Below are 26,708 nucleotides of genomic sequence, written 5' to 3'. Positions count from 1 at the left end.
AATCTGAGGAAGGAACTGTGAAATGCTCGCCCTGGCGAAACATACTCTGCAGCTCAAGGTCGTTCAACGGGAGTTTGTGCGTCACAAGACTGTAGGGATGAGAGGTGGGGTAGAGGGTGGGTGGAGGACAACGCATGTTTGTGGGACGGTGGGGAAGGGCGTTTGAAGAGTTCGACACTTGTCCGCTAGGGACCACCACAAGTCGATGCCCTAGAGATGGTGGCGATTGCGGCTGTGAATTAACCAACTACCTCAAACCGTATTAGAAATTTTAACCTGGGCTGGCGACTTCTATACAGTATATATATTCAAAGATAATACTAATAAACAATGCAAGAAATGTGAAATCATAAGGAAAATCAAGGGACACAAATAAATTTTATATCCATCATAATTTTATATTTATGCTGCATATACATATATACATGCAAGAACTGTTTTATACTTTTCTGTGTCTTAGAACTGACATTTTCCTAGAGTGCTTTTTAATTTTCTTGGATGAAATTAATTTTCTGTCGACTCTCTTACACCTTCACCTCACTAAAATTTCACAAATACCCTTCAGAAGGGAGTTTTTGATGATATCATGATGTTCCTGACATTTACCGTCCTTCAACCACATAAAGTGACAATTATTTTCAAATTCACTGGATATTGTTTTTAGCAGATAATTGGAGTGAGAAATGCTGGCCATAATTCCTTCAAACAGTAATGCACATTTCCTGACCAATTCAACTGTACACTGTGATGGATAAGTAAATCTGCGAGTGGTATCTTAAAACTCTTTGAAATATATTGCTGTGTTACAAAAGTCTTCTTCACTACCCACTAACAGCCTACTGCACTCTTCACACACAACTTTCTTCAACAACTTTACGGACCATGTAACCAGCCACGTAGGTATCAGGCAGCACAGGTGTGTGTCACACTGAACTGCATTTTCAATGCCTGCACAATGCATTAACATAACTGTCATCACAAGTCTTCATAACTACTTCACCAGATTTAACATTTATGTCCAAGGGTACATGTCCAAAAAGAAAAACATGTAAATCACTCAAAACAGTTGTGTGATCTGCATGACAATAACCAGAGTAACCTTTAAATGCTAAACTGTTGATAACAGCTGTCTTCAATGCCGCCGAGAACTGATATATTGTTGGGTTATAAATGAACCCACAATAAGATCGAACTGCCCCAAACAATATCTCCAAAGCATCCTGGTTAAGGTTCCTAAGCTGCAGGAACCGAAATCCAGCTTCCGACAAAACATGCCATACCTGAATTGCATCGTTCATGGATGTAATCCAACCCCACTGTGAAGGAGGACGTGACACCAAACTACGATGCTTACCAGGCGTTAGTGGTGGAAGCTTTTGTTTCCTTTCTCTGTTTAGTCTACAGTTGGATTGAAGCAAAACTCCCATTTTTGAACTTTGCTTTTGGCTTTGTCTTGCCAAAATTGGCAGACAGCACATACCTGAACGGCATGCCAGACTAAGGGTAGAGTTCTGTTTCATTAAAGCTATCAAAGATAGCATCCACATCTGCCATAAATGAAGCTGCAATAGTAGCTTCAATGGGAAAAATATCTGGAAAACAAATATGGGAAAACTTTAAGAACTGACATGTGCCTCTAAAAAACTAAAATAATTTGCTATCACAAAATAAATTAAAAATACTAGCTCTGGCATTAATGACAACTGACAATAAAAAGTTTACAAAATTTTTAGTATAAATTACACCATTCTTATAAACATAAAAGTATATAAAAATATTCTATTAAACATCAGATGTGTACAGAAAAATAATGTGATACATAAACATAAATACAGATATTTTTACAAACATTAATGTTTTGATAGATGATAGGTCACCCATGCATCGCAAATATGCAAGTACATACCTAATAACACCAAATTGTATATAACAAAAGCTAAAATTTTTTGGAGATTGTTGTGTGTATTACTATTCACATTACTTCTAATACTTTTTTTTATAAAACTTGCAATACTTACGGATCAGCAGATCTTGGAAAACTGTGCACATCATCAGGATTTACGAAATTGGCTATTTTCACATGACTCAACAAAGCATCGGTGAGTGTTTCTGGCCATTTTCAGAACAGTTACATTACTCCGCTTCTGCAAAAAAAAAAAAAAAAACAATCAAAATCAACACCATTACCAAAAAAGGTTTTGTAGATTTATTTTCCATAGTCAAAAAGTTTTTTTATGTGTGTCAAGGGTAATATAGCGAGTCAGCGCAACCAATTAACGTCGGAACGAGACACATGATTAAAGTCATGTCTTTTGAAACCGCCATACTAATTTCGTAGTTCGTACCCCAGCCTAGATAGGTATCAGTACTCTATGTTGCGTAGGGAGTGTGCACCTGCTGCTAACTATTTGGAACTCAGTATCACTCCAGAGCCTCGAACATAGTGGAACTGCTGAGGCCGACGACCCACCCAGCAACTGGCCTAGCCTACAAGCTTGCCCGGCGCCCTCCCGGAGCAACAATAAATTCATAATAATGTTCGCAGGCTTTCACAGCCATTGTCTGAAGTAGCTTGGCTTCTGGGTTGTAGCCGTGTCCTTGGCGAATAATTTACCAACGTTTCGGTCGACATTGCAGTCGCCATCATCAGGGAGCAGTTACCTACTGTAGGTAACTGTAAGTATCAGTAGGTAACTGCTCCCTGAAGATGACGTTTCGGTCGACATTGCAGTCACCATCATCAGGGAACAGTTACCTACTGTAGGTAACTGTAGGTATCAGTAGGTAACTGTTCCCTGATGATGGCGACTGCAATGTCAACCGAAACGTTGGTGAATTATTTGCCAAGAACATGGCTACAACCCAGAAGCCAAGATACTTCAATAAATTCATAGCAAACTGCTACGGTACTAGGTCCACCCCACATTCCAACCAAGGAACGACGGGTGATCGTGGTAGTACTAAATCAATGCCACGAAGCTGAACAGCTCCTGTACACACTGGTTAGTTATAAGATTTTATTGTAGCCTTAAATTGTCAGGTTGTTGATCTGCAGGTACAAAATGCCATTTTGATAACCCCTTAAAATAAAAATGAGAGTAGATCGCCACAAAGCTGACTAGCTACTGTACACACACTGTTTTGTACTTTGATGCACTAGGTCAGTATACAGTACAAATTTGTTTTAATATTTTATTAGGGCCTCAAACATGTCATTTTGTGTGCCTGCAGGTTCAAAATTCCAAGTTGACGACACCTTAAAATAAAAATGACAGAAGATACTTGTGTGTGCTGCAGCTAGTCAGATTCAGGGTGACAAGTTCAAGTTTTTTAGTTACAGAGCCCAAAACATGGTGTCAGTGTCCAAGTCCATCCTTATATACAAAATGCCAGCTGGGGCACACATAAATATACTTTTTTTAAGGTTCACTAATAAAAAAATCCCTTTCGGCACAGCCTACAGGCGCAGATAGATTTCAAAGTACTTATTTCTTCTGGAAATACATTGGAAACTTCTATAAATTCCTGAAACATTTTAAGAACTTAATGTAGCCTACATAACATCATATAAGTTCGCCAATTTTCAAAAAAGACTGATTTAACATTTTCTCATAATCCATGCAGCGAAATTATTTTAATGTTTTTAACTTAATGAAGTTAGGTTGAATGTCTTAACGAATTTCTTGGTATGCCTACTAAGGTAGTTAAGCAATTATTTTTGATTTTTAAACAATAATTTTCATGCCTTGCACCTTGGACAAAGTTTTAAGGTGACAGTATGACGGTTATAAAAGAATTTCGACAATTCTGATACTATGAAAGTTAAAATTTTTTTTTATACCAACCCCTGTTTTTAAGATGATAGTTTTTTTCATCAAAAATTGTTTCAGCCAAACGTTTTAGACAAAGTTTAGGTTTTTTACAATAAATTATAATCAATTTTCTAGTATATCTAATAAAAGTATGTAATGACATTTTGTCTTTTTACCCTTGTTATTTCCATCCCTAGCAGTAATGGGTTGTAATATCAAAAATTGTTTCAGACAAAAGTTTTAGGTAAAAATTACAAGATTTACAAAATATACGAATGAATTTGATGTTGTGCCTACGAAGGGAGTTATAATTTTTTTTTTGTTTTCCGGCCCCTGTTTATTTTACCCCCTGTAGTAATGATTGGTCGTACAAAAAATTATTTCAAACGAAAGTTGTAGATAATAATTTTAAGTTTTACAAGAAAACAGAGCGGATTTAACAGCGTAGATGGTATGTAAATTATTATTTTTTTTAAATTCCACCCCTTTATTTTTTCAACCCCCTACAACAATGGTTTGTCTTATCAAAAATTGTTTCAGACAAAAGTTTTAGATAAAAATTATAAGATTTACAAACAATTAAAATGGATTTGATAGTGTACTTACTAAGGAAGTTATGAATTTTTTTTTTATTGTACCCTCTAGTTTTTCAACCCCTAGCCGCAATAGTTTGTCTAATCAAAAATGGTTTCACACAAAAGTTTTAGATAAAAATTATAAGATTAATACAACATTTGTACGAATTTGATGTTGTGCCTACGAATGAGTTATGTTTTTCTGTCCTCCAACCCTTGATGTTGAACCATGGCAAAAAAAATTACAAAATAAAATTACTTTACGATGCATTTACAAATTTAAAAAAAAATTAACAATATGTGAAAGCACATAAACCTTGGCTGACCTGGTCACAGGCTGGAAACAGTTTATGATGATGGATGATTATGATTATGGATGAAGATGATGATGGATGATAATGGAGATGATGAGATGGTGATGGAGATGATTAAGATGATGATGGAGATCGATGGAAATGATGATGGATGATATGATTGATATGGTGATGATATATGATTGATGAATGATTGATGATTAGGTGTTGATATGATGATGGAGATGATGATTATGGAGGTGGTGTTGATGGAGATGATGATGATGGAGATATTGGAGATGATGGAGATGATGATGATGATGATATAAAATTTAAATGAGACTTTTTCATAATAAAGTAACGAAACCATCCGAAATATTAAAACGTGTCAATTGAATGCTAAACTATTTTCTCTTGGTCAGTCCACAAATACCTGAACATATTGAAGACAACAAAGGAAACCACTCAAAAAGATATTTTAAAAAATGAGAAAAACATTCATTACCATCATTGCAAAAATTTTTAAAATATTAATTATTCCATATTTTCAAATTTATTTAACATTATCTGCGCATCAACCATTAACATCGATAAAACTTTCTCCGATACAAACTGAGATATATTCATGTTTACTTTGACTATTTTTTAACATTGCATTCTCCAGTTCAAGTAATAACATCTTCATTACATCATTACTTAGAAGAGGGAGGGAGGGAGGGAGGGAGGGAGGGAGGGAGGGAGGGAGGGAGGGAGGGAGAGAGAGAGAGAGAGAGAGAGAGAGAGAGAGAGAGTGTGTGTGTGTGTGTGTGCCAAAGGAAAAAAAAAATTGCATTGTGCCATTCGAAACATTAAATATTAAAACCCTTGCCTCTCAGCTACCTCAAATAAAGACCTTTAAACATAGTAACCACTGCTCATCTGGCAGAATACAAACACTTTATCAAAATCCTTTTCAACATGACATATATTTCCTATTGTAGTATCAAGAACTAACGTCTTTGTGTGTTAAAACTGCAGATAACATTATCAATGCTCTCCTTAAAAATAAAACAAAACAATTCTTATTTTTAAACTTCACAGCAGAAAATCTTTTTTAGTTTTCTATTATTGCGTTTGCAACTCAAATTCAAACTTTTTTTTGTTAGTATAGAAAACATATTTAATTCTTACTGTCAGAAAAATTTTAGCAAAGAACTTCTTTTCACTTTATGTATGCAATTTCTCAAGACTTGACATATTAATTTCTCACAAAACTTAGATATGATAATAGCATTCCTTAAAATTTGTTATTTGTGTAACACACAAGTGATATTTAAAAAACCAAATTTTTACTTTAAGTTCTCTCTTACTTATAATACACAAAAAACTATGTTGTTTACAAAACATAAATTCTCAGGTTACACTCAAAATTTATTAAAGAAATCATACTTGTATTGCTAAATACTTAAAACTTAAACTTGACTCTATAGCATACAAAACATCATAGCATAACACATATGTGATTGATTCGGAACAAAATTAACTTAATTAAAAAGAAAAAAGAATTGCAAGTTGAAAAAATGAATTATTCAACCGATAAGTATTTCACTGTTGAAAACAGTTGGGTTGCAGATAAGGCACTGGTGTACACTCCAATAACCAGAGCTGGGCAAAATACTTTGAAAATGTATTTGAAATACAAATTACAAAATACCTGTGTACATTTATTAAAAATACAGTTACAAAATACTCAAAATAAAATGTAGTTTAGATACAAAATACAAAATAGTATTTTAAAATACAGATGAAATTACAAAATACATGCAACATTTTTATGAGCAACGAAGAACGAATTCCCTTTAAGACAAACCAGTCTCTCAAACATTGTGTCACTCAAGCTGTGGCGTTTATGGTTGTGTATTATACCTGCAAATGAAAACAACCTTTCAACAGGACCACTACAGGTTAAACTTGTATTATATCGTAAGAAAAGCTTTCGCACCACTGGATAACCATCTAGCATACTTGTGTGGGTAGCCTTATCTTGTAAGTATTGTAATAACTCAAGTTCAATTTTGTTTGTTTGTGCAACACTTGATGCATTATTTGTATTGACATTGAATGCAAACCAATCATCTTCTGCTGGTGTGTAACTGTTCTTCTTGTCATCTCTCAGTGGGTTTATGTCCTTTGCAGCCACTGTTAGAACCTCTTGGATCCGTTTCCTCGTGCTTTGATTAGTTGCAGTTGCAGATAACCAACACAATTTGAAGTATGGATGTGCACATGTTGCAATAATGGCTTCATTTACCTCTGAAGTTAATTCAAAATATTTCTCAAATCTTTTCAAAACTGATGTCTTCATAGCTTGCAAAAGAGGTGCACCAAATCTGGAATTTTGGAGTTCTAGTTCTTCAAACTTTTTAACCAATGTAAAAAGTGTTGGCAGTAATTGGCCATAATAGCAGCCATCTCCCTGTAGGCGGTCAAGAGCAGCAGCAAGAGGGCTAAATATGTCTATATACTCTCTTAGATATTCAAGCTCAGTTTCTTTAATGGTGCATTTCAATTTTAGTGATTAAAAAACTTCTGGTAATTTTTCTTGAAATTGTATAATCTGGCAGATAGAATAGTACATAGAATTCCATCTGGTAACACAAGGATACCTAACTAAGTTTATGTCCTAGGATAGAAAATATTATTTCAGCCGATTTTGGTCGGCCTGAGTCATTCCATAAAGTAGAACACTTGGCCAGTGTTGGGTGACGAATCCTCGAAATTGATGGATTGCTTTCAATGGCCTTATTGATATCTGTTGCAACGAGATTTAGTGTATGAGATGCGCATCTCAAATGTTGAGAAAGAATCAGTGGATGTTTAGATGTCATAAGACTGACATCGACATAAATGAACATTAACTCAGCTTAATGAACATACGTGATAAGACAGCAATTTGTAAAATCTGTGATACCGTTTCTGTTCAACTAATATGTACCTTTACAATGATATCAATCACTAGTGCCAGATTGCAAATAAATAGCCAATCCTAATTTCCAAAATTAAAATATCTAGCAAATAAATGAGATATTTTATAAATGCAAGTATGCAATGTATTTTGTATTTTATAAAATACAAAATACAGTAAATACACTTCAAAAGTATTTTCGATACAAAATATAAAATACTGAAACATAACTTTCTACTGATACAAAATACAAAATACCCAAAAGTATCGAAAATATGTATTTCAAATACTTGTATTTTCAATACTGCCCAGCTCTGCCAATAACTCATTTCAACCCGCCCCCTAACAATGAAAAGCATTTAAATTGAAGAGATACTTATTAAATATTAGTAAGTAAAATATTAAATTATTTACGTCAACCAAAAAATTATTCATTACCTTGCTCATTAAAATATTGAATTGCCTAGCTCCTGAGCTGTGGAAGGTAGGGACTCTTGACTGAAGTCCCTTTGAGTTGCTGATCGTCTTCAACTAACCATTAGATAATTCAGAGTAAAAAATTATCATCAAAATGTGCAAAAAATGGCAAACTGTAAAAATGAACTGGTCAGTATTCCACAGTGCAAGATGATTGGGTGGCAAAGAAAAATCACTTGGGTGATCACTCTTTAATCAATCAACACATTAAATACTCCCCCCCCCCCCCCCACAGAAATAATGTAAACAAACTGAGCAAATATCGAAAATTGCTTAAATTCAAAAAATTTACTTCATTGCCTATGGCATTCCACTTGTAAACCTCAAGTGAAAATCTCAAATGTCAAGAAAATCTGAAAATATCAAACATATAATTAAGTTACTTTAGTTTATTAATGAAAAATTAAGTTTACTTTACTCCAAAAACTGTATACCTACGAATAACCTTTGCAAAAGAAAAAAATTGTTTGTTTACTATACAACTGACTCAGTCCTTGTTACTATGTCCTGAGCAGACACTACAGCTGATTACATCACCTGCAAAATTTACAATTAACTTTCCTTTTCTTCATTTCTTTGGATACAGTCCCTCTCTAAACTCTGTGCTTCTGCTTACTTTTTGATTTTTTAGAACATTGTCCGCCGTTGTTTACACCTGTGCTCAGACTGTCAACACACTCAGCTTTTGACTCTCACCGGCTGCATCAGCCCATTCACACAACATCACGTCTCGGTGGCCACTGTACTGACAAGATTACACTTCTGTAAACTGTGTTGCCCATTACTAGAGACCTGAAAAATGTGTTGGTTCATTACGTGCTATGCTAAAATTCAAATAATTATACCTTAGTGCTGCTTCTGCCATTGGTCCACTGTTAATCTGGAGGACTGAGGGCCAATCAGAGACTCTCACTCGTAGAAGTGTCGAATCACAGGCCACCCAGTCGTGACGACTCGCAAGTCAGCAGCCAATGAACAGTTGGCATTTGCCCCAGTGTGTAAAGGATATTCATTGAACCCGCGAGTTTTTCCGGTCTCTAGCCATTACTTTAACTCGCATAAAGTCCACATTGTTCCACAAAAAAAAAAAAAAAACCTGCTTGCCCTCGCTCGCCTCGACGCCGGCCCACGTCCCTCGCAAGCACAGGGCGCTCAGGCTGCAGAGGTGAGGGGCCAGCAGGTTGCAGTCCGCCACGACTACCTCCGCTGCGTGCAGCTCTGCTTCAGGGTGCTGCGTTACCCTCTCCTGCACAGACACGCCAACTTTCAAGTAAAGGTTTTTACCAACTTGGTATGTACCAGGGTGTACAAAAATTCCCCTCACTTCTCCATGACCAAAATCACAAATTTCCCTGGCAATTTAAAAAAAAAAAAAATTACCTAGTTTGCAATTTTCTGGGGGTGGAAAAAAAAAACACATTTAAGCCTCCAACCGCCCTATAGATGAACCAGTTCAAACAAAACTTTGCATATGCCATTTAACAGTGTATATGACTAGGCACTTAAATACCATCTGGATTTTTTTTTTTTTTTTTTTTTTTAAAGTTTGGGTGATGGCATACCAGATCATTTCATTTCCCCACAAATTACTATCAACGAGAAATTTGCATAACTTTTCCAATCTCAACTACCCTGACTTTCCATAATGCGGATACCTTGAAAAATCTAACATCATTCAGGGTCCCGTACCATGTACTAACCAAACATTCCCCCTTGGTATGACAAAATAACACCTTTCTTATACTGACCGTGAATTAATCATTTTACCCATTAACAAGAGTAAATTTTAGTAATTGTAAACAACAATAGCAACACCGATTTTAATTATTATTCACAGTTTCAAAATAAGATATGTGTAAGACTTCATTTTCCTTTATTCCGAAATTGCACGATCTTAACACTGGCCATGTGTTACAAAAATATTGATATTATACTAATTGCTAGTTCTATATTGTACAGGTGCTAACAATAACTTTTTTGTTATTATTGTAATATACTTAGTAAACTTTTTCTTAACATAATTGAAATTATTTGTGCTTAACAATGGAATTATATTTATTTTTTAATCAGTCTTTATAATGTAAGTTCAGTTTGGTAGTTCAAATTCATATTTTCACGCCAGTACTATAAAAACTACCATTATGTTATTAATTGTTTACAAGTGTGAAAATAATAAATCTGTTCATAGTGTCTATCCTATTTAGGCAACACATCTACTGTAACCATAAAACCCATTCTATAGTATTCATGCAATTCTATGAGAGTACTAATTTTTTTTTAAATACTAACTTTTTGAGGAAATCTGTACCAATACCATAGGGCCACTAAGATCCCTGGTTATTTTTAAGAGGCAAAGGTGGTCTGTAAACATAATATCCAACACTATCCTTAAATACTATCAAAACATTATTTTCCATATTACGAAAATTTGCACAATTCATGGTTAGGTTAAAAACAAAAATCTATTCATTTTCTTGAAACAAGCAGAAAAACTACAGGTTATCACACAATTAGAAGCAATCAGCACACACAATACGTGTCTCCAATACGCCTGGCGCTAGCAGATCCACTTTCCTTCTTGAAGGCTGTGCCGTTTATCATAATATTTGGGCACAAATGTTGAATTTTAAATTTAATTTTTAATTTTTAAAGTAGGAAACCAAATAATAAATTTGCATTTTTAATTTCATTTTATTTTGTTTCCATTACTGTATACTCCGACGTAATCTTGTGCAACCCAGTGCACCTGCGCTTGTTTGCAGGCTTCAATTAGATACTGTTTGCTGACGATTTGTGATCGCAGCATCTCGGCCGCGGTTCGCATCACGTTTTCTCCCTGTAACAGTATGACTTTTCGTGCTAGCGAACGCTACCCCAAGCCCACTGCTAGCAACTTTCATTTCTCGGAGGCAAGCATAGGTAAGGCTTTTGCCAGCACGTACTGGACTATGTTACAGCCCCCGGCGACGCCTCGGTGCGGTCCACATGACGCCTTTCCCAGGTGACTTAGCAAGTTTAAACCCCCCTGTCCTCATCACCCACCTGTGGCTTCACGAGAACTTTAACCCGGAGCAATAACCTCCCGTGAACCCTCTCAGGGTATATGGTCTCCCCAAGGACATTCGCCCTTGTCAAACAGAGCCCTCAGCGAAGCCTAGCGGCGGGAAAAATCCCTAACCTTGCTCTGTGCGCTGGTCGCGAGCGCGCCCATTGCACTCCAGCGGACGTTTCTGTGACCCTCCAGGCAGGTTCTCACCTTGGCCGCCAGAGCGCACTACTCATCCCTCCCATAAGAGACAGCTTGTCACAATCGACCTTGGCAGCAGTCGCAGTGCGGTTGCGATCTTAGTTCACCTGCGACTCGCGTGAGAGCGCGGCGAGCGTTTTGCAGTCTGCTTCGCCCCTTCGGGCATTTCCGGACACCTTCAAGCAATCACCCCCCCCCCCCTTCTTTGGATGGTGGCAGTTGCTTCCTTTAATTAGGCGCCCCGACGCCATTTCGGAGATTCAGCGGGCAGCATCTGGTCTGTGCGGACCACGCGTCGCGATTCGCGAGTCAATCTCTGTTGTTCGTCCAAGACTCGACACTACGTCATGTAGTCACCAATGTCAAGGCATAGAGGCCTCAATTTTTTTATTTTTAAATTTTGCTGCCCGTAATAGTTTTTTGTTAATCTAAATTATTTCATTATCTCTCATCATGACTACCACGAACTTCCGTGCCGGGAGCTGCCTTCTCTGCTCCTGGAGCCAGCCTACATGACTTCACCCCGCTGTTTTGGGTAAGTGGTCGTCATACCTCCCCTTCCCCCCTTTTTTCGCCTTTCCCTGGGCATAGTCTTGCCCAGGCTTAGCCGCCTGTTAACCAGTCTAAGTAATTTGGGACTTTGGTTGCAGGCGGGGTGCAAGTTTAGCTCCAAGTTTAGCTGCAAAACTAGCTGCAAGATTAGGTGCAAGAATAATGTGCAAGATTAGCATCAAGACCCCAAATTAGAATGGAACTTCACTGCCAAATTAGCAGTCCGTGATTGGGCTCATGCAGTCAGAAGTCGAGATACAACTTTCTACACAAAATGATTTCTTCTGGACTTTAATCTACCGAAACCTCCGGTGCCAGGACACAGGATATAATTAAATTTCATTTGAAAAGAAAATTAAAAAGAAAATGTACTTGTTTCTTTCTTTTGAGCCTGCGAGCTCACTTAAAACCAGAATCAAGTTCAAGATGTATGATTGTTTTACTTTTACATGTATTTTGTTGCCCCGGGGCTCCCTCCTTTTTGTAATTAATATATTTTAATACACGTGTACTTAAAAGATACAAAAAAAAACCTAAGAAAATTATTTTAGTAAAAGGGCAGTTATATAAATCAAACCACCAGTCTTGTTATTTCATTATTATTCATCCTCGATCCACATAGCCTCCTAGAGTTCCTAGTAGGTTATAAATAAAATTCCTTTGTACGACGTCTGGGCACCTCTGTGATTATTGTTGTTGTTGTTTTGTTTTCTGGGCTGACGCTTCCAAGGCCTTAATTTTTACTTATTAATTTGTTGAGTGTTTACCTGCAGCCCAGCGTACGTTACACTGCTGCAACAAGAATGTCATCAAAGTAAACAACAATGCTTTTAATGTCGCCAAATGCGCGTTCATTTAGTTCCTGAAACTTCTCAGGTGCACACGATATTCCAAATGGTAAACGTAAGAATTTTAACATCCCCACGGAGTCGAGAAAGCGCACAGGTCACACGAGGGCACGTCTAATGGTATTTGACACAACCCATCTTTAAGATCAAAGACTGAAAACAACCTTTTTCCTGAAAGTTTTTTTGTTAGTTGCTCCACTGTTGGTATTTGGTAATACTCTCTCTTTATTTCCAAGTTAAGGTCTTGGGGATCAAGGCACACCCTTAAAGTTCCATCAGATTTCTCAACTATGACAAGATGGCTAACCCATGAATTTGTCTCAGTCACTTTCTGTATGATTCCTTTCTTCTCTAACACAGCTAGTGTTTCCTTCAGCTTAACTGCAATAGTTTGAGGAGGACATCGTGGTGGGTACATTTTTGGCACTGCATTGGCTGGCACATTGATCTTACAGTCATAGGGAAATTTTCCAAGCCCTGTAAAAATATTCTCATTATCTTTGATGAAAGTGTTATTACTCTGTATTTCTTCTCAGTTAATGGTAATTTTATAGATGTTTTGATGATGTTCTTCTCCATTGTATGAACCCTTTTAACTAGGGTGAGTTGAGCACATGCCTCTAACCCCAATATAGGAGTTCTGTCTGCATCAGTTATTCTGAAATCCATATACTGAACTGCATGTTTGGTTTCACATCATAGGTTAACAACTCCTATGGGTTTGACTTTGAACCCCCCATAGCACTCAAGAACTTCACTGGTATTTCTTATCTTAAATTGTTTATTGATCTTTCTGAAAATGTTTTCAGGAATGATGTTTACCTCAGAGCCTGAGTCTACCTTAAATTTGACCTTCAAATCTTCAAGTAAAACAACTTCAAACCACATTGTTGTACCTTGTTTACCTACTTCAGCATTTTTTACATTGTCTACATTTCTTAACTCCCGACATCTCTCTATGCCGCTCACAAGATAGCATTCTTCATTTTCATCAGCAGTCATCCCTTCTTGATGATGCCTCACTATGTTTACACCATTAGTTCTACACATATTGGCAAAATGATTCAGTTTGCCACACTTAAAACATTGTTTTTCGAATGCAAAGCATTAATTTTTTTCATGCTGGAAGTTGCATTGTTTACATTTCAAGTTGCTCCCGTGAAAATGTTTACTGGTCTGTGGGGAATACTTTGGCGACTCTTTGTTCCATTTAGCCTTATGTTGCACTGTGTTAACTGCTACAGAAGCACCCCACTCGGGCGGCACAGACGAATTTTGCGTTTCTGTAGACTGAAGGCACTGAAGTTGTTGATAGCTGATTTCTGCTAGCTTCGCTAAATCACATGCTTTCTCTAGGTTAAATCTTTGGTTCGCAGCATTTCCTTCTGCAAAGTCTTGTCCCGCACACCCATTAAAACACAGTCTCTAATTATTTCATCTGTTTGGGACCCAAACTCACAGCTGCGCACCAACTTCTTCAAGTCCGTGATGAATTGCTGAAATGGCTCACCTTCCTTTTGTTTTCGCGAATAGAGCACAAAACGCTCATACGGAACATTTCTTTTCACACTAGAATACGTTTCAAATGCTGCTATCACCGCGTCGAACTGATTTCGATCATCATCACTTAGGTTAAAAGTATTGAAGACTTCCACAGCATCTTCACCGACAAGGTAAGAAGTATTGCAGCTTTTACTTCCGAATGTTTTTCAGACTTCCCCGAAGCCAAGAGATATATATATATATATCAAAGTTCTGCCTGAACTTCCGCCAGTTTTCGCTAACATTGCCTGATAAATCCAACGCACTCAGTTTATTGTGTCCGACATTGTCACTGGAATGCCACGTGTCACACTGGAATGCCACGTGAGCGAATTAGCACTGTATCCTTTACCGATTATGCGGGAAATGTTATGTCCGAGTCACTCGACTGCGCCATGTTTTGTTTATCCTTCATCTTTCCTTTCATGTATTTCTTAAAACTCATTTATTATAACATTTACATGACACATACATAGCTTCCATCCTCCTTCACCAGTGTCCATCTTGAAACTCTGCCTTTCAACTGTCTCGTATTACCAACCTCACAACATACACAAAAAGAGTTACAGGCAGAATGCCATAATTGATGGCATTTGCTCATTTTAACCATGTTGCTGGCATTATCAGACACAGTACAATATATACGTGTGTTATACAGTGTCTTAGCTTTTTCGGATGCCTCTTCTACAATTTCACATAGTTTGTTTCCTGTCTCTGACTCACCTGAAAGATCAAAAGCCTCCAAAAACAAACTTTTTGGTTTTCCAGTACTTGCATTGACATTGTGTAGCATTGTAACAACAATTTTAGTATTATTGGATTCATTTTTACACCCATCAATGAGTAAAACAGAGTCAGGCTCAACATGTATATGTTTAGATTCTTCCTTGTACACGTCATCAAGTAGTCTGTTAGAAATTAATTTCGCCCAGGGGATTGGTAGGCAGGGCGCAATTTCTGCAGCATGTACTTAAAATGCATACTATCCACAACACTAAATGGAATGTTGCAACCAAAAACAAATTTAGCAACAGCTAAGTCAATTTCTTTTTTTTCAGAAGCGTTCATAGTGTCAATATAACTTGTTATTGTATCTCCAGATGTAGAGCTGAGGGAGCGTTTTGTAGGTTGGCTAGCAGAACCAGTAAACTCCTTATCCAAGTCAGTATGTGATGTTGAACTGCCACAACAGCTGGTTTGTAGGTCCTCCTGCTGCAAAGGATTGTCCACCATCTCTTCATCTTCGACTGACATCTCGAGTGTAGAGCAGGGCCGGGAACATTCTGCGAGTGTTGGCTCTTGTGGATTTTTTCTACAACAGATTCTTCTATGAGCTTTGAGACTCTCCCTTGCAGTGTTTTTTACTATCACTTCACAGAAGCAGCATTTAGCACAATTTTTATTTTCAACTTTTATATAAACAAAACTAAGTTCTCCATATATGTTATGAAATGGTCTGCCACCACGATTCATTATTAGAAGTTATAATAAATCTCAGATTCTCACCACAGAAGGACTTGTCTTGCTAACATATCATCTGCTACATCACTGAATCTGTTTCTTTTTATAGTGCGACAACAAGGAAAAGAACCTGCGCAGATCCCACTGCCAGCAGACGGTCACATGATGAGCGCGTCAGGAAGTGGAGGGGGTTAGTAATGGAGCCGTTATCTGGCTGATAACACCTTCGCGCTCGGCTGTCTCGCAGTCCATATTACACGAACCGATCTACGTAATGGCTTCTACGTCAGGATTTAAATTACGTATTAAATCTGGCACGCCAGTGCGGGGACAAGCTCGTGAGATTGTTTACAATGTTGAAACACATCTCAGTAAACAAAAACAGTTGTATAAATTGACGTACAATGTGGCTGAAACAACAAGTGCTGCAACAGGTATCTCAGTATCAACAGTTAGACGAATTCTAGCAGAAGGTAAGGCGAAATTGAAGAGCAAAACCAGTTTAGCTTTTTCGACACAGACGGGTAAGAAATCAGAGCATAGGAAAATAATCGAAGTAACCGATTTTACATGTGGTGCCGTGCTGAGAAAAATTCACGAGTTTTAAACAGTAAGGAAATCGGTTTCGACATTAAATAAGTTGACTAAGGATTTGCAAGAAGACAACATTTTGAACTGTAGCAGGGAATACTTGCAAAAGTTGTTGAATAGGTTAGGGTTTCGCTGGAAAAAGTGTCAATCGAAGAGAAAGATTTTGATTGAAAAGCCAGGAATAGCTGCTTGGAGAGGGCGCTATCTTAAACAAATGCGTGAGTTACGTGAGGTTGGCAGAACCATAGTTCATGTTGACGAAACTTATGTTCATGCTACACACAGCATAAGTTCTTGTTGGCAGTCAGATACGGAAATAGGCATCACAGTATCCATTGGGAAAGGTCCAAGATTAATTATTGTTCATGCGGGTGAAGAAGGCTTTGTTCCGAATGCTTTACTTATTTTTAAGTCAAAACAAAAATCTGGAGACTACCACGACAAAATGAATTTTGAAAACTTTTCAATGTGGGTGAAAAGTAAATTACTGCCAAATTTTTCTGTAAAATGTATGCAGTTCTGGACAATGGCAGTTATGCACAGCTAAACAAAAAACCTACAGCATCATCCTTAAAACAAGACATCCAAAACTGGCTAGCAAAAAACAATATTTCATTCTCTTTAACAATGACCAAAGCGATTTTTCTGCTTTTAGTAAAAAATGTGCCAGTAAAGAAACAATTTAAAATAGATGTGTTAATCACGGAGTGTGGCCATGATATAATTCGCCTGCCTCCATGCCATGCTGATTTGAATCTGATTGAGCTGGTATGGGCAGACATCAAAAACAAAATTCGGGATGGAATCTCTTCATCGCTAGATGATAAAAGAAAATTGTTGTGAGGAATTGTTCAGCAGCTATTCTGTGGACAAATGGAAAGAGTGTTGCAAGCATGTGAAAAATATTGAAGTTGACTATGTTAACAGTGACAGGAGAAATGACATTGAAATTGATAAAATAATAATAAATGTCGGATGTTCAAGTGACACGGACACTGCAAGCCATACAGACAGTGAGGAAAGCAGTTTTTGTGATTCGGAGTAGGTGAGTATGTTAATTGTGGGCTAGCTTTTTTTCCTTGTCTCCGAAGTGGTTATTTTCTATGCCTGTTTCAATTTTTTGAAGCAGTACTTACATTTGAAATGGATTCTAAACCACTTCGGTACAATCTTTGCGCAAATATAATTTTTAACTTCCTATGCAATAAATTAGACTCGGTGAATCTAAGTTTCTTCAACCATGCATTTGAATGAGCCTTTAAGTTTATATATGTGTATGTGTGTATATATCTATATATATCTGTGTGTGTGTGTGTGAATATATATATATATATAAATAAAAAAAATAAGTTTTAAATGTTTGTGACAAGTCGATACATGAATCTTCAATCAAAACACCATCATAAAATTAAACATAAAAATGGGAAAAACAATAACAATAATGCTATGCCATGAGGGACGTAGACTTTAATCTGGAAAACTAATTTAAAAATTCTGAGGCGCAATTTAGTCGCCACTGTGGTCAAATAATGAAATTAAATGCATAAGTACGCCGTTGGTGTTCGTGTAAGACGGGCTCAGGCGTGACGGGTTGGTTTGCCACCCCTCCTTTCCCATCGTGGTAGGGGAAGTTTGTGGATGCGCAGAGGAAAAGTGCATTATAGCCAAATTTGGTCTAGAAGGGGAAGTGTGTCTCACTGTCACTGTAATATGATATGGTTGGGAACTCTGGTGATATGTGAGTGTGACATCCATACTCGCCTCTTGCCTTTCCATGTAGTGATAAGATAACAATGTTCCTAGAATACACATGATACATTACTTGCCTTCCACAATCATATCAATTGCATGCTGACCACAATCATATCAATTGCATGCTGACCACAATCATATCAATTGCATGCTGACATCAAGCTTTGGCCACCACTTGTGTGGAAAGACTTATATTCTATATTAACAGGCTCCAGACCACATTTAATAATATTATTAAAAATATAAAATGGCAACAAAGGTTTATTACGTATTTAACTTTTTTTACATTAATTACGTGTTTTTACGTGTATTTTATATGTCGTGTAGAAAACCATTTTTTACACGTCAAGTCCTAACCCTGCAGGAATTACAAGGAAAAATTAATGTACAGTACAATGTATCCAAAACAAGTCACATTAAGCAACTCAATAGAAAGAGGAAATACAGATCAGCATTGGGGTATACTTAAAAAATAATAATAATAATCCATTCAGGATCTGTACCCACGAAACTGTGCGATGTAACCCGCTAGAAAACAGGAAACGCTGTGCTGAAAAAAAGGGGGCTGTAACTATAAACCATGAGCGAACTGAAAATGTCAGCAGCACAGTGATGCAACCAGGCAGGTTCCACCCGAAAAAAATCTGAACACTAGCGGCTTGACTGGTGCCAGATTATAAAATGTGCTGAACCACAGCATTCCACATTTTTTTAACCTCGGTGGGTTTACTTGGGGTGCTCCCATTTCCCCTTACTCTTCAGTTTCATCAATGCTCCATTAGCATCTCACCACCTATCATTGTCTCTCATGACCTCGATGTCAACAAAAAAAATTAGGCTTAATCAATTTCCATTTCTTGCGTTGAGGCAGAATCTGCAAAAAAATACAGATGTGCGTGACTTTCTGCACGTCTTGCAGTGCAGCCATCATGGATTTATTTCACTCCTATTATTTTGTTTTATTTCAATTCACTCAACGTTTTGGAAATGACACAGCAAAAATTATCTATGTACCTTTGACAGCATGATGAACAGTGTCAGGAAAACTAAATTTTTCAGATAGATGTTTATTGATTTACTCTCAGCTTCACCCTTAATTACTTTGCTATTTGTTCTTGACAGTATCAGTATTTAAGACTAACAAAGTTTTGTATTAGTTTACATTTGTTAGTAGTTTACATTACAATGTTTCTTTTTAATTTTTTGGGGTGATTATTTTATGTCAAGAATGGCCCTAATGGATGGCAGTGTTAACCTTTTCATCAATAAAAATTAATTTTCTACACTGGTATTATGGCCCGGAAGAAAGAAACAGAACTGTGGTCAGAAGTGAGCTGATTGAAATGATTTTGCTTGAAGGCAGGAGTTTGACTTTATTATAATATTAAACTACCAAATAAAATTGTAACGTGTACATCTAAGATCAGGGACGTTTTGGAGATTATTTACAGAAAAACCTGGGGAAATTTTTGGATCCTTGAATCCGGGTCAATACCAGTTTTCTGGTACGTAAGGCAACCCTCTGTATCACGTATTCAAGTTTACCCCTTGATCATGATGGTATGATGATCCTATGGTATACGATGGTTGCTGTTTTAATTTAGTGCGTCAAAAAATCCTGGCCATACAAAGACTTGATTATCACAATACAAACAAGTTATGTCAGGTTTTGTGAATATTTTATTTTGTATTCAAAACCATCATAATTCATTTTTATATCACAATTTTTTGTTATCTAGGATCTTTTAACGTAATAAATTAAAACAGCAATCCTCTTGTACCACAGGAGCCATGAACACAGGATCATGCCATCAGGATAAATGAATTAATTTGTGTATGTGATACGTTTACCTTTACTTAAATTACACTGGATTCTTCGTTCTGTTGTAAACCTGTAAGGACCCCTCTTTTCACCAGAGCACTAGTGAAGCAAACATAGTGTCCAAGTCATACCTGCAGAATTGATGTAGGCCTACTTCTTTATAAAATAACCATGGTGTATTTAAGGCCTAGGTAATACTGTTTTATCAATGTTTGAAAAATGTAAAAAGTTGTTTAAAAACTATGGATGACTGGACAGTTAAGTTCCATTCTGCACTAAAGTAAATTTGGAAAATGATTAAATACACACATTTATTTACCTATACACATAGCCCTAAACTATAATGTCTAAGAATTTAAGAGAAAAAAATTATAACTCTAATAATAACATAACATTTTTGCTAACTTAGTTCTGTTTTATACTACTGTTTTATACTCTAATCACAACACAATAAATAAATTTGGAGAATGAGAGTAATATAATATTAATTTTATAAAATAAATTATTGATAGGTACTACTGAGTTTAAAAGCATGAATAATTATTCATATAAGTTATTTTGATCTTGCATTCTGTATTTAATACCGAGAGCGGCAAAGCCACGTGTCTAAATTGTTATTGGTTTTAATTTCGCTTGTGGGCCAGTTTTTTTTTTTTTTGTTTGTTTCACGAAGACTGTCGCTAGGTGGCTAGTTGCTGGACGGATTGCAGGATGGGCGGACGGATAAATGATGTGTTTATGTATAATGACTAAAACTAAATATATTTCTTCATACGTACCTGCTAGAATGCAAAAGAACTCAAGCTCTGGTAGAGCTAATCGTAAATTCCCCGTCAACTTTGTAACTTCACTTAATACAGCAATATATGCAGGCAGCCGTTTCGTCGCCATCCTCTGTAAATTTCTAGTCAAATTAAAATCCAAACGATTTCCTGAACGTATAAATTCGTTAACGTTATCTCACTCTCTTATATAAACGTTGACCACATCAAAGTAAGCGAAGAGTCTGATATTTATTTAATCTGCACCTCCTTTCACGGCGCAAAAATCTTGCGCTTCCTTCATTTGGCGTGATGTTGGCTCAACCTTCAACATGCGTTAACTCCCGCGCATTGCATGTTGGTGCCCAATTGTATGGATCCGCCATAATGTCTACGAAAACGAGCTGTACATTCATGTTTGTAACAGTTATTTTTATTATTGTGACTGAGTGCGAGTGAACTATTACAATGGGAACGAAGTAAGGATATCGGAAATTTATTTAGTGCAGGGTATTTACCCTTCAGAACCCTGCAAAGGAACGGTACAGTGTTTTATCTTGGTAGTGAATGTGTATAGCCTGTCAACAAAAATGAGCAAGCTCTCGTTTCGGCCTCGGGCGCTGGACGCCTCAAAGCCTATGCCTATTTACATGGCTGAAGAACTTCCAGATTTGCCAGATTATTCGGCAATTAATAGAGCAGTGCCTCAAATTCCAAGTGGGATGGAAAAAGAGGAGGAATGTGTAAGTATTTTCATCGCAGGGATTGTGTTAGCATGATTGGTCCGCCATGCTGAATTGGGTGGTTTGTGGATATTCCCGCCAGATGTCAGACCTATATGATGTCCACTGTTTATGGCATTTAATATATTATATACATGTTAAACGATGTTAAAAATACCGTAAATAGATTTATAATTTTTTGTTTGTTATTTAACTTAAGGTTTTATTGCCTGTCATCGCATTATATTCACATTAACAACAATTGTTGGAACATAACCTAACTTTTGGTCTTGTTTTAAATATTAACAAAATAAATGCATATTTTGCTATACATATTTGTAATTAACTATTAATTGAGTAACAGTATGCCTTCGACACTTACCTGTGTATTTTTATCTTTAATAAACATTTATCCTTGTGAATTGAACTGAAAAGTGTGAACATTATTCCTTGTTATTTACATTTGGTGTGTAGGTTCTTAGTAACACAAATACTTAATACTTGTATATTATGTTCGATGGTTATCACCATAAACACTTTAAGTATGTATATTTACAAAAACATGAATATTTAAGATGTTGGAATATGTGAAAAAGTATACACACTATTTACTTAACTGAAACTCACAGAGTGTGTGTTAACAAGAATTCCTAAAAACTCTTTCATGTTACCTAATGTTACTGACATTTTTGACACTTAAGTCTTTATATTTAAATCAAAATTTAATTCATTTCAAGTTAAAATAATAACCAAAACTTTAAAACATTTATGAATATTTATGAAGTTGACTAGTTTTAGCTAGTTGCCATTCTGTAGTTTTAATTGTTGCTAGCTAGGTGCAGTATTTTGTTTAGCGAATATAATATTTTAACACAACTATTTTTGAACAAGTTGCACAGGTGGCCAATAACTTTATTACATAGAGCTAATTATCAAAATCACGTAATTTGTTTGGCATGCATCAAAGTACATGCTCAACATAGTTTGTTGGTCTACACAGTGATGTTGAAGTCATTTGAAAAAAAATCGCTCCAGATCAGATATACACGATGATTTTGATGGTGATTGTATCATAAGTGGTTGTTGCGGGAGGCAGTGGCAAAATGGCATCTGAGTCTATTGTCAGACTGTGGTTATATTTAGTAGTTTTATTTCTCACCTCCATTAACAGTACATGGTAGCAGCAGTGTTGAGCGAGTCATTCACTCTCAAAGTAAATGTTTCTCCCATCTTTTAGCAACCGGAAGTTATAAAGTATTAATTATCATGGAAGTGAATCACACTGCTGCACAAGGGAAGGGTGTACCTAACCTACGTCCTCCACCTGCGTTGGATTTTGTGGAAAAAAAGATTTTTGCGGTACATATTGTTGCGAGACATGGCAAAAAATCAGAGCAAGAGCAGATAGACATTCTTCTGTGTATCGTGGGAACTCCTGCAGAGGAAGTTTGGACCCAATTTCAACCAGAACCTACAACGTTTGCAACAGCTATTCAGGTTGCTGATTTTATCACAGCTCTCTGTACTTTAGCAGAAAATTGTGACAATGCCGTCCTTAAATAGGAATAGATACATGACAGGATCGTGGTGGGCATGGCAGATATTAAACCCATTGAACAACTAACCAAGCAGAACTGCAAAGCTGTCAGTTAACTTGCTCCACCAGGATCACGCTCAGCACTTAGAGGTTCGTTGAGTACAGAGCAGGAGAAAATCACAGTATCCAACTTTCTTTCGGCACAACTCCGGGTCTCAATCTGATGTCAGTTCAGCAGTGTGGTGTCAGTTTTGTGGGTTAGGTTTGCACGAACGCTCAAAGTGCGCCGCTAGAAGTGCTGAGCGCTTCAGATTGGTAAATTAGGCCGTTGGGCTTCAGTGTGTAAAGCTAGTAAAAGTCATGAACCTAGTAAAGTGCACACTGTTTCGGAAGATACAGTGATAGTAAGTGACAAAATCTTCTTGCGTAGCTTATTTGTCAACTCATTATGTTCATTTAAGTGGACTACTTCAATTTACGTAAAGTATTTACACACATTATTGGAGTTTTTGATTGACACTGGTACTGATATTACCTGTATACCTCCTGAGGTTTTACCGAACAAGTTTATCACTCAAATGAAAAGTTGTCATAAAAGAGTATGTGGGCCAGACTGCAAAGATCTGCCTGTTGGAGGTTGTTTAGAACTAGAACTTAAGGCCAAAGGTAGGATAAGGGTAGCAGAATTGTACATGATATCATGTCTGGAAACACCCATATCAGGGAGAAAGTGCTTGGAAATGCTAGGTACAGTTTGTTTCCAGGGTGATCAGAGCCTATTATCACAAGTAGACAGCCCACACACACAGCTAGGTAGTTAGGAGGCACACTCAAAAGTACAAATACCCTTATAGTCTCCTATGTTAATTGATGGGTTGGGAAAGATGAAATGGTAAATGAAAATTGCATTGAAATAAAACACCAAACCTTATGTGCAATCAGTTCCAAGATGTGTACCCTTTCCGCTAATTAAACTCAAAGCGGAATTGGACAGATTAATTCAGTTGGACATAATTGAACAATTGACTCAACCAACAATGGGTGGTCCATAAGGATGATTCAGTTCGTATTTGTGGAGATTACACTGAGTTTGTAGAAGGATTTCACAGTATGTATCTCTTGTAGTTGAAATGAGTATGTTTACTTGTAAAAAATGTTTTGAATGTACTTTTGTAACTAATTGTTAGTTGTAAGTGTATTTGTGAAGTATACACTTTGAAGTACCTGTGATTGTGTAGAGTAGGTATGGGTAATTGTGAAATGTACTAAGTGAAAACTTCAGAGGAGGGATGTACCATAAGTGGACGTTGCGCGAGGCAGCGGCAAGATGGCGCCCGAGTCTGTTGACTGACTATCCTGTGGTTACGTTTATTAGCTTTATTTCCCACCTCCATTAACAGTACAGTGCAGTTAGTGCACCCAACTTCAATTGATGTGCCCCAGATTCGAAGACAGTGTGTTGGGTGCCACGGACAATGGCGCAGAGAGCACAGACGTCTCGGAGCGTGGCAGATTTAGTTTGTGTATCGTTCCTTACCGGGACGCCAGGAAGGTCCGACGTACATGTGACCGGTAGGCTGCTGCGCCTGCTCGCTGCATCTCGTCAGCCCTTTAAGAGTTATCTTTACTGTGTCTGCCTGATAACAGAGGTGCCTGTCGCTCTGGTGACGGACCACTGGGTAGGGAGATTTACAGGATGCACAATATCTTAGTTATAACAATGCTTGTATATTTATATATGATTTTGAATAAAGATTTTTTTTTTTGTTAATGTGTATACTAAATTATTTACTACATATGATATTAAACATATCCTTATATATGATTTTATGTTTAAATATCTTAATACTCAATTCATTTTCCTACCCTGGATGAAGTTACCAACTATTTCTGGTGTAGGTTCATGTGCTCCATTTCTTACAACACCTTTAAAGAGACTGAGATTAAAATAAACCTATGACAAAGGCTATGTTTGTAATAAGTATATTTTACTCATGAGCAAACTAATACACATGTTTACACTGTCTGGGTTAACATATAACAATTTACACTAATGCTTGTATGTTCTTAGCCTTGAAAATGCTAATAAAACTTAATTGCTATAAATTCTCATATTTTGTGAATCAAATTTTTTTTTTTTTAATCTCTTCTAAGTATTTTTGTTAATGTTGAGTTTTTTTTTTGTTTTAATTTTGGCTTGAAACAATCTTTACTATTAATTTGTAGGTACCTACCAATAGGCTTTCTTATTTTCAGTGACAATGTATTGTTGGCTATGTCTGAAATTTTCAAGGAAGTATATAATACTTTGGCTTATGTGTGAGTAAAGTAAGACTTAAACACCCGATATGGAAATAGCTTTACAATTTTAAAAATTTTTACACTACCTATAAAACTTTATGGGTAAAGTTTTTTGATTGTGTTGTTTTTAGGTTAGGGTACCAGTATATAATCTATATGTATATAAGTCTGTATAAGTCAAATTCTTCAATTATAAATGCCTTAATTTTTTTGCAATTTTTTTGCTTGAATCTGCAACTGCTGCAATTTTATGTGTTTACATGTATGATTGGATATTTTTAAACTTTAGGCATATTTTGAAAGTTTGCCATTCATGAGCTATTATTTGTCACTCATTATGCTTGTTTTTCTTTGTTTAAGAGATAATGTAGGCCTAATTCTGTAGGCCTTTGCAGTGTTTAACAAAATTTAACTGTGTATAGGTTATGTTTGTTTTTAGGTTATTGCTTCACTATTGTACACAGAGTAAATTATATACTTGTCTATTACAAAACTTATGTTAAATAAATATATGTAAATAAGGTTACTATTGATATCAAATGATTTAGATTTTTTTTGTAAGCCTAGTAGTAATTTAGTGTGTTTTATTGGATACATTAGATTTTTTGTATATTATGTGTTTGCACCAAGGTATTGGACAAGTCATATTAAACAAAAATAAAATAACAAATTAAACACCCATACAAAACAATATTTCTTCTGTTATCTGAAACCACAACTAGTTCTGCAGCAAATGTAGTTGTTCAGCAATCTTTACATGTAAAATAAAAGGAGAGAAATATTCTTCAAACACAATTTACAAGTATTATATGAATGTAATTTTTTTTATCAACTATAACACAAATATTCATTGGCATAATAGAAAGAATGTCCTGTTGAGAAGTATTTATGTGCTCAGAAAAGTGCTCCAAATGGTATTCGTTACCTGCTCATGTTTTGGAGTGAAACTTCTTTAGCAGTTGTAGCAAGCTTGCCTGAGAGGCAGATGTTGACCAGGAATTCCATAGGCCCACATATCCTTAGGCCATGCATATTGAATACATACATGAAAATGAATAGGGCATAATTAATCTGTTCATGCATATCTTGTTGAATATATTTATGTTTGCATGTAGGTATTGAAAATATTTGGAACATGCAAATTTAAATTAATTGAAGCAATCACATGATAAAAACATTTTAATAAGAGCAAACTATTTTTTAAAGTCATAATCAAACTTAAAACCAGACATGTTAATTTTTTTTACTATAAAGTATTGTAGGTATTTAATTGGTTTACCATTATAACTATTCACTTTTGCAGACCACAATCTAAGAAAACAGAAACAAAAGTCAGCTTTTTAGTAATATTTTTTAAACATATTTATGAAAATTTTTAAAAGTATTTTACTTATGATTTTGGTGGATCTTTCATGTATTTCAGCTGTGTGTATTTGTCATATTTTCTTATCTATAAATGTGACCAGTATTT

General features: G+C 36.3%; 1 protein-coding gene across 1 annotated transcript in view; it reads left to right on the top strand.

Moving 5' to 3' along the window:
* The first annotated feature begins 20,592 nt into the window (after nucleotides 1-20,592).
* LOC134528182 (enhancer of polycomb homolog 1) overlaps nucleotides 20,593-26,708 on the top strand; it is an 85,427-nt gene continuing 79,311 nt past the window's right edge. The window contains exon 1 of the mRNA XM_063361571.1: nucleotides 20,593-21,420. Within this exon, the coding sequence (XP_063217641.1) occupies nucleotides 21,268-21,420 (153 nt within the window). The 5' untranslated portion in view covers nucleotides 20,593-21,267. The remainder of the gene's footprint in view (nucleotides 21,421-26,708) is intronic.

Source organism: Bacillus rossius, chromosome 1 (genome assembly GCF_032445375.1).
Source record: "Bacillus rossius redtenbacheri isolate Brsri chromosome 1, Brsri_v3, whole genome shotgun sequence".
Classification (NCBI taxonomy): domain Eukaryota; kingdom Metazoa; phylum Arthropoda; class Insecta; order Phasmatodea; family Bacillidae; genus Bacillus; species Bacillus rossius.
Note: the sequence above shows the minus strand (reverse complement) of the source record. Positions and strands in the feature narration are given on the sequence as shown.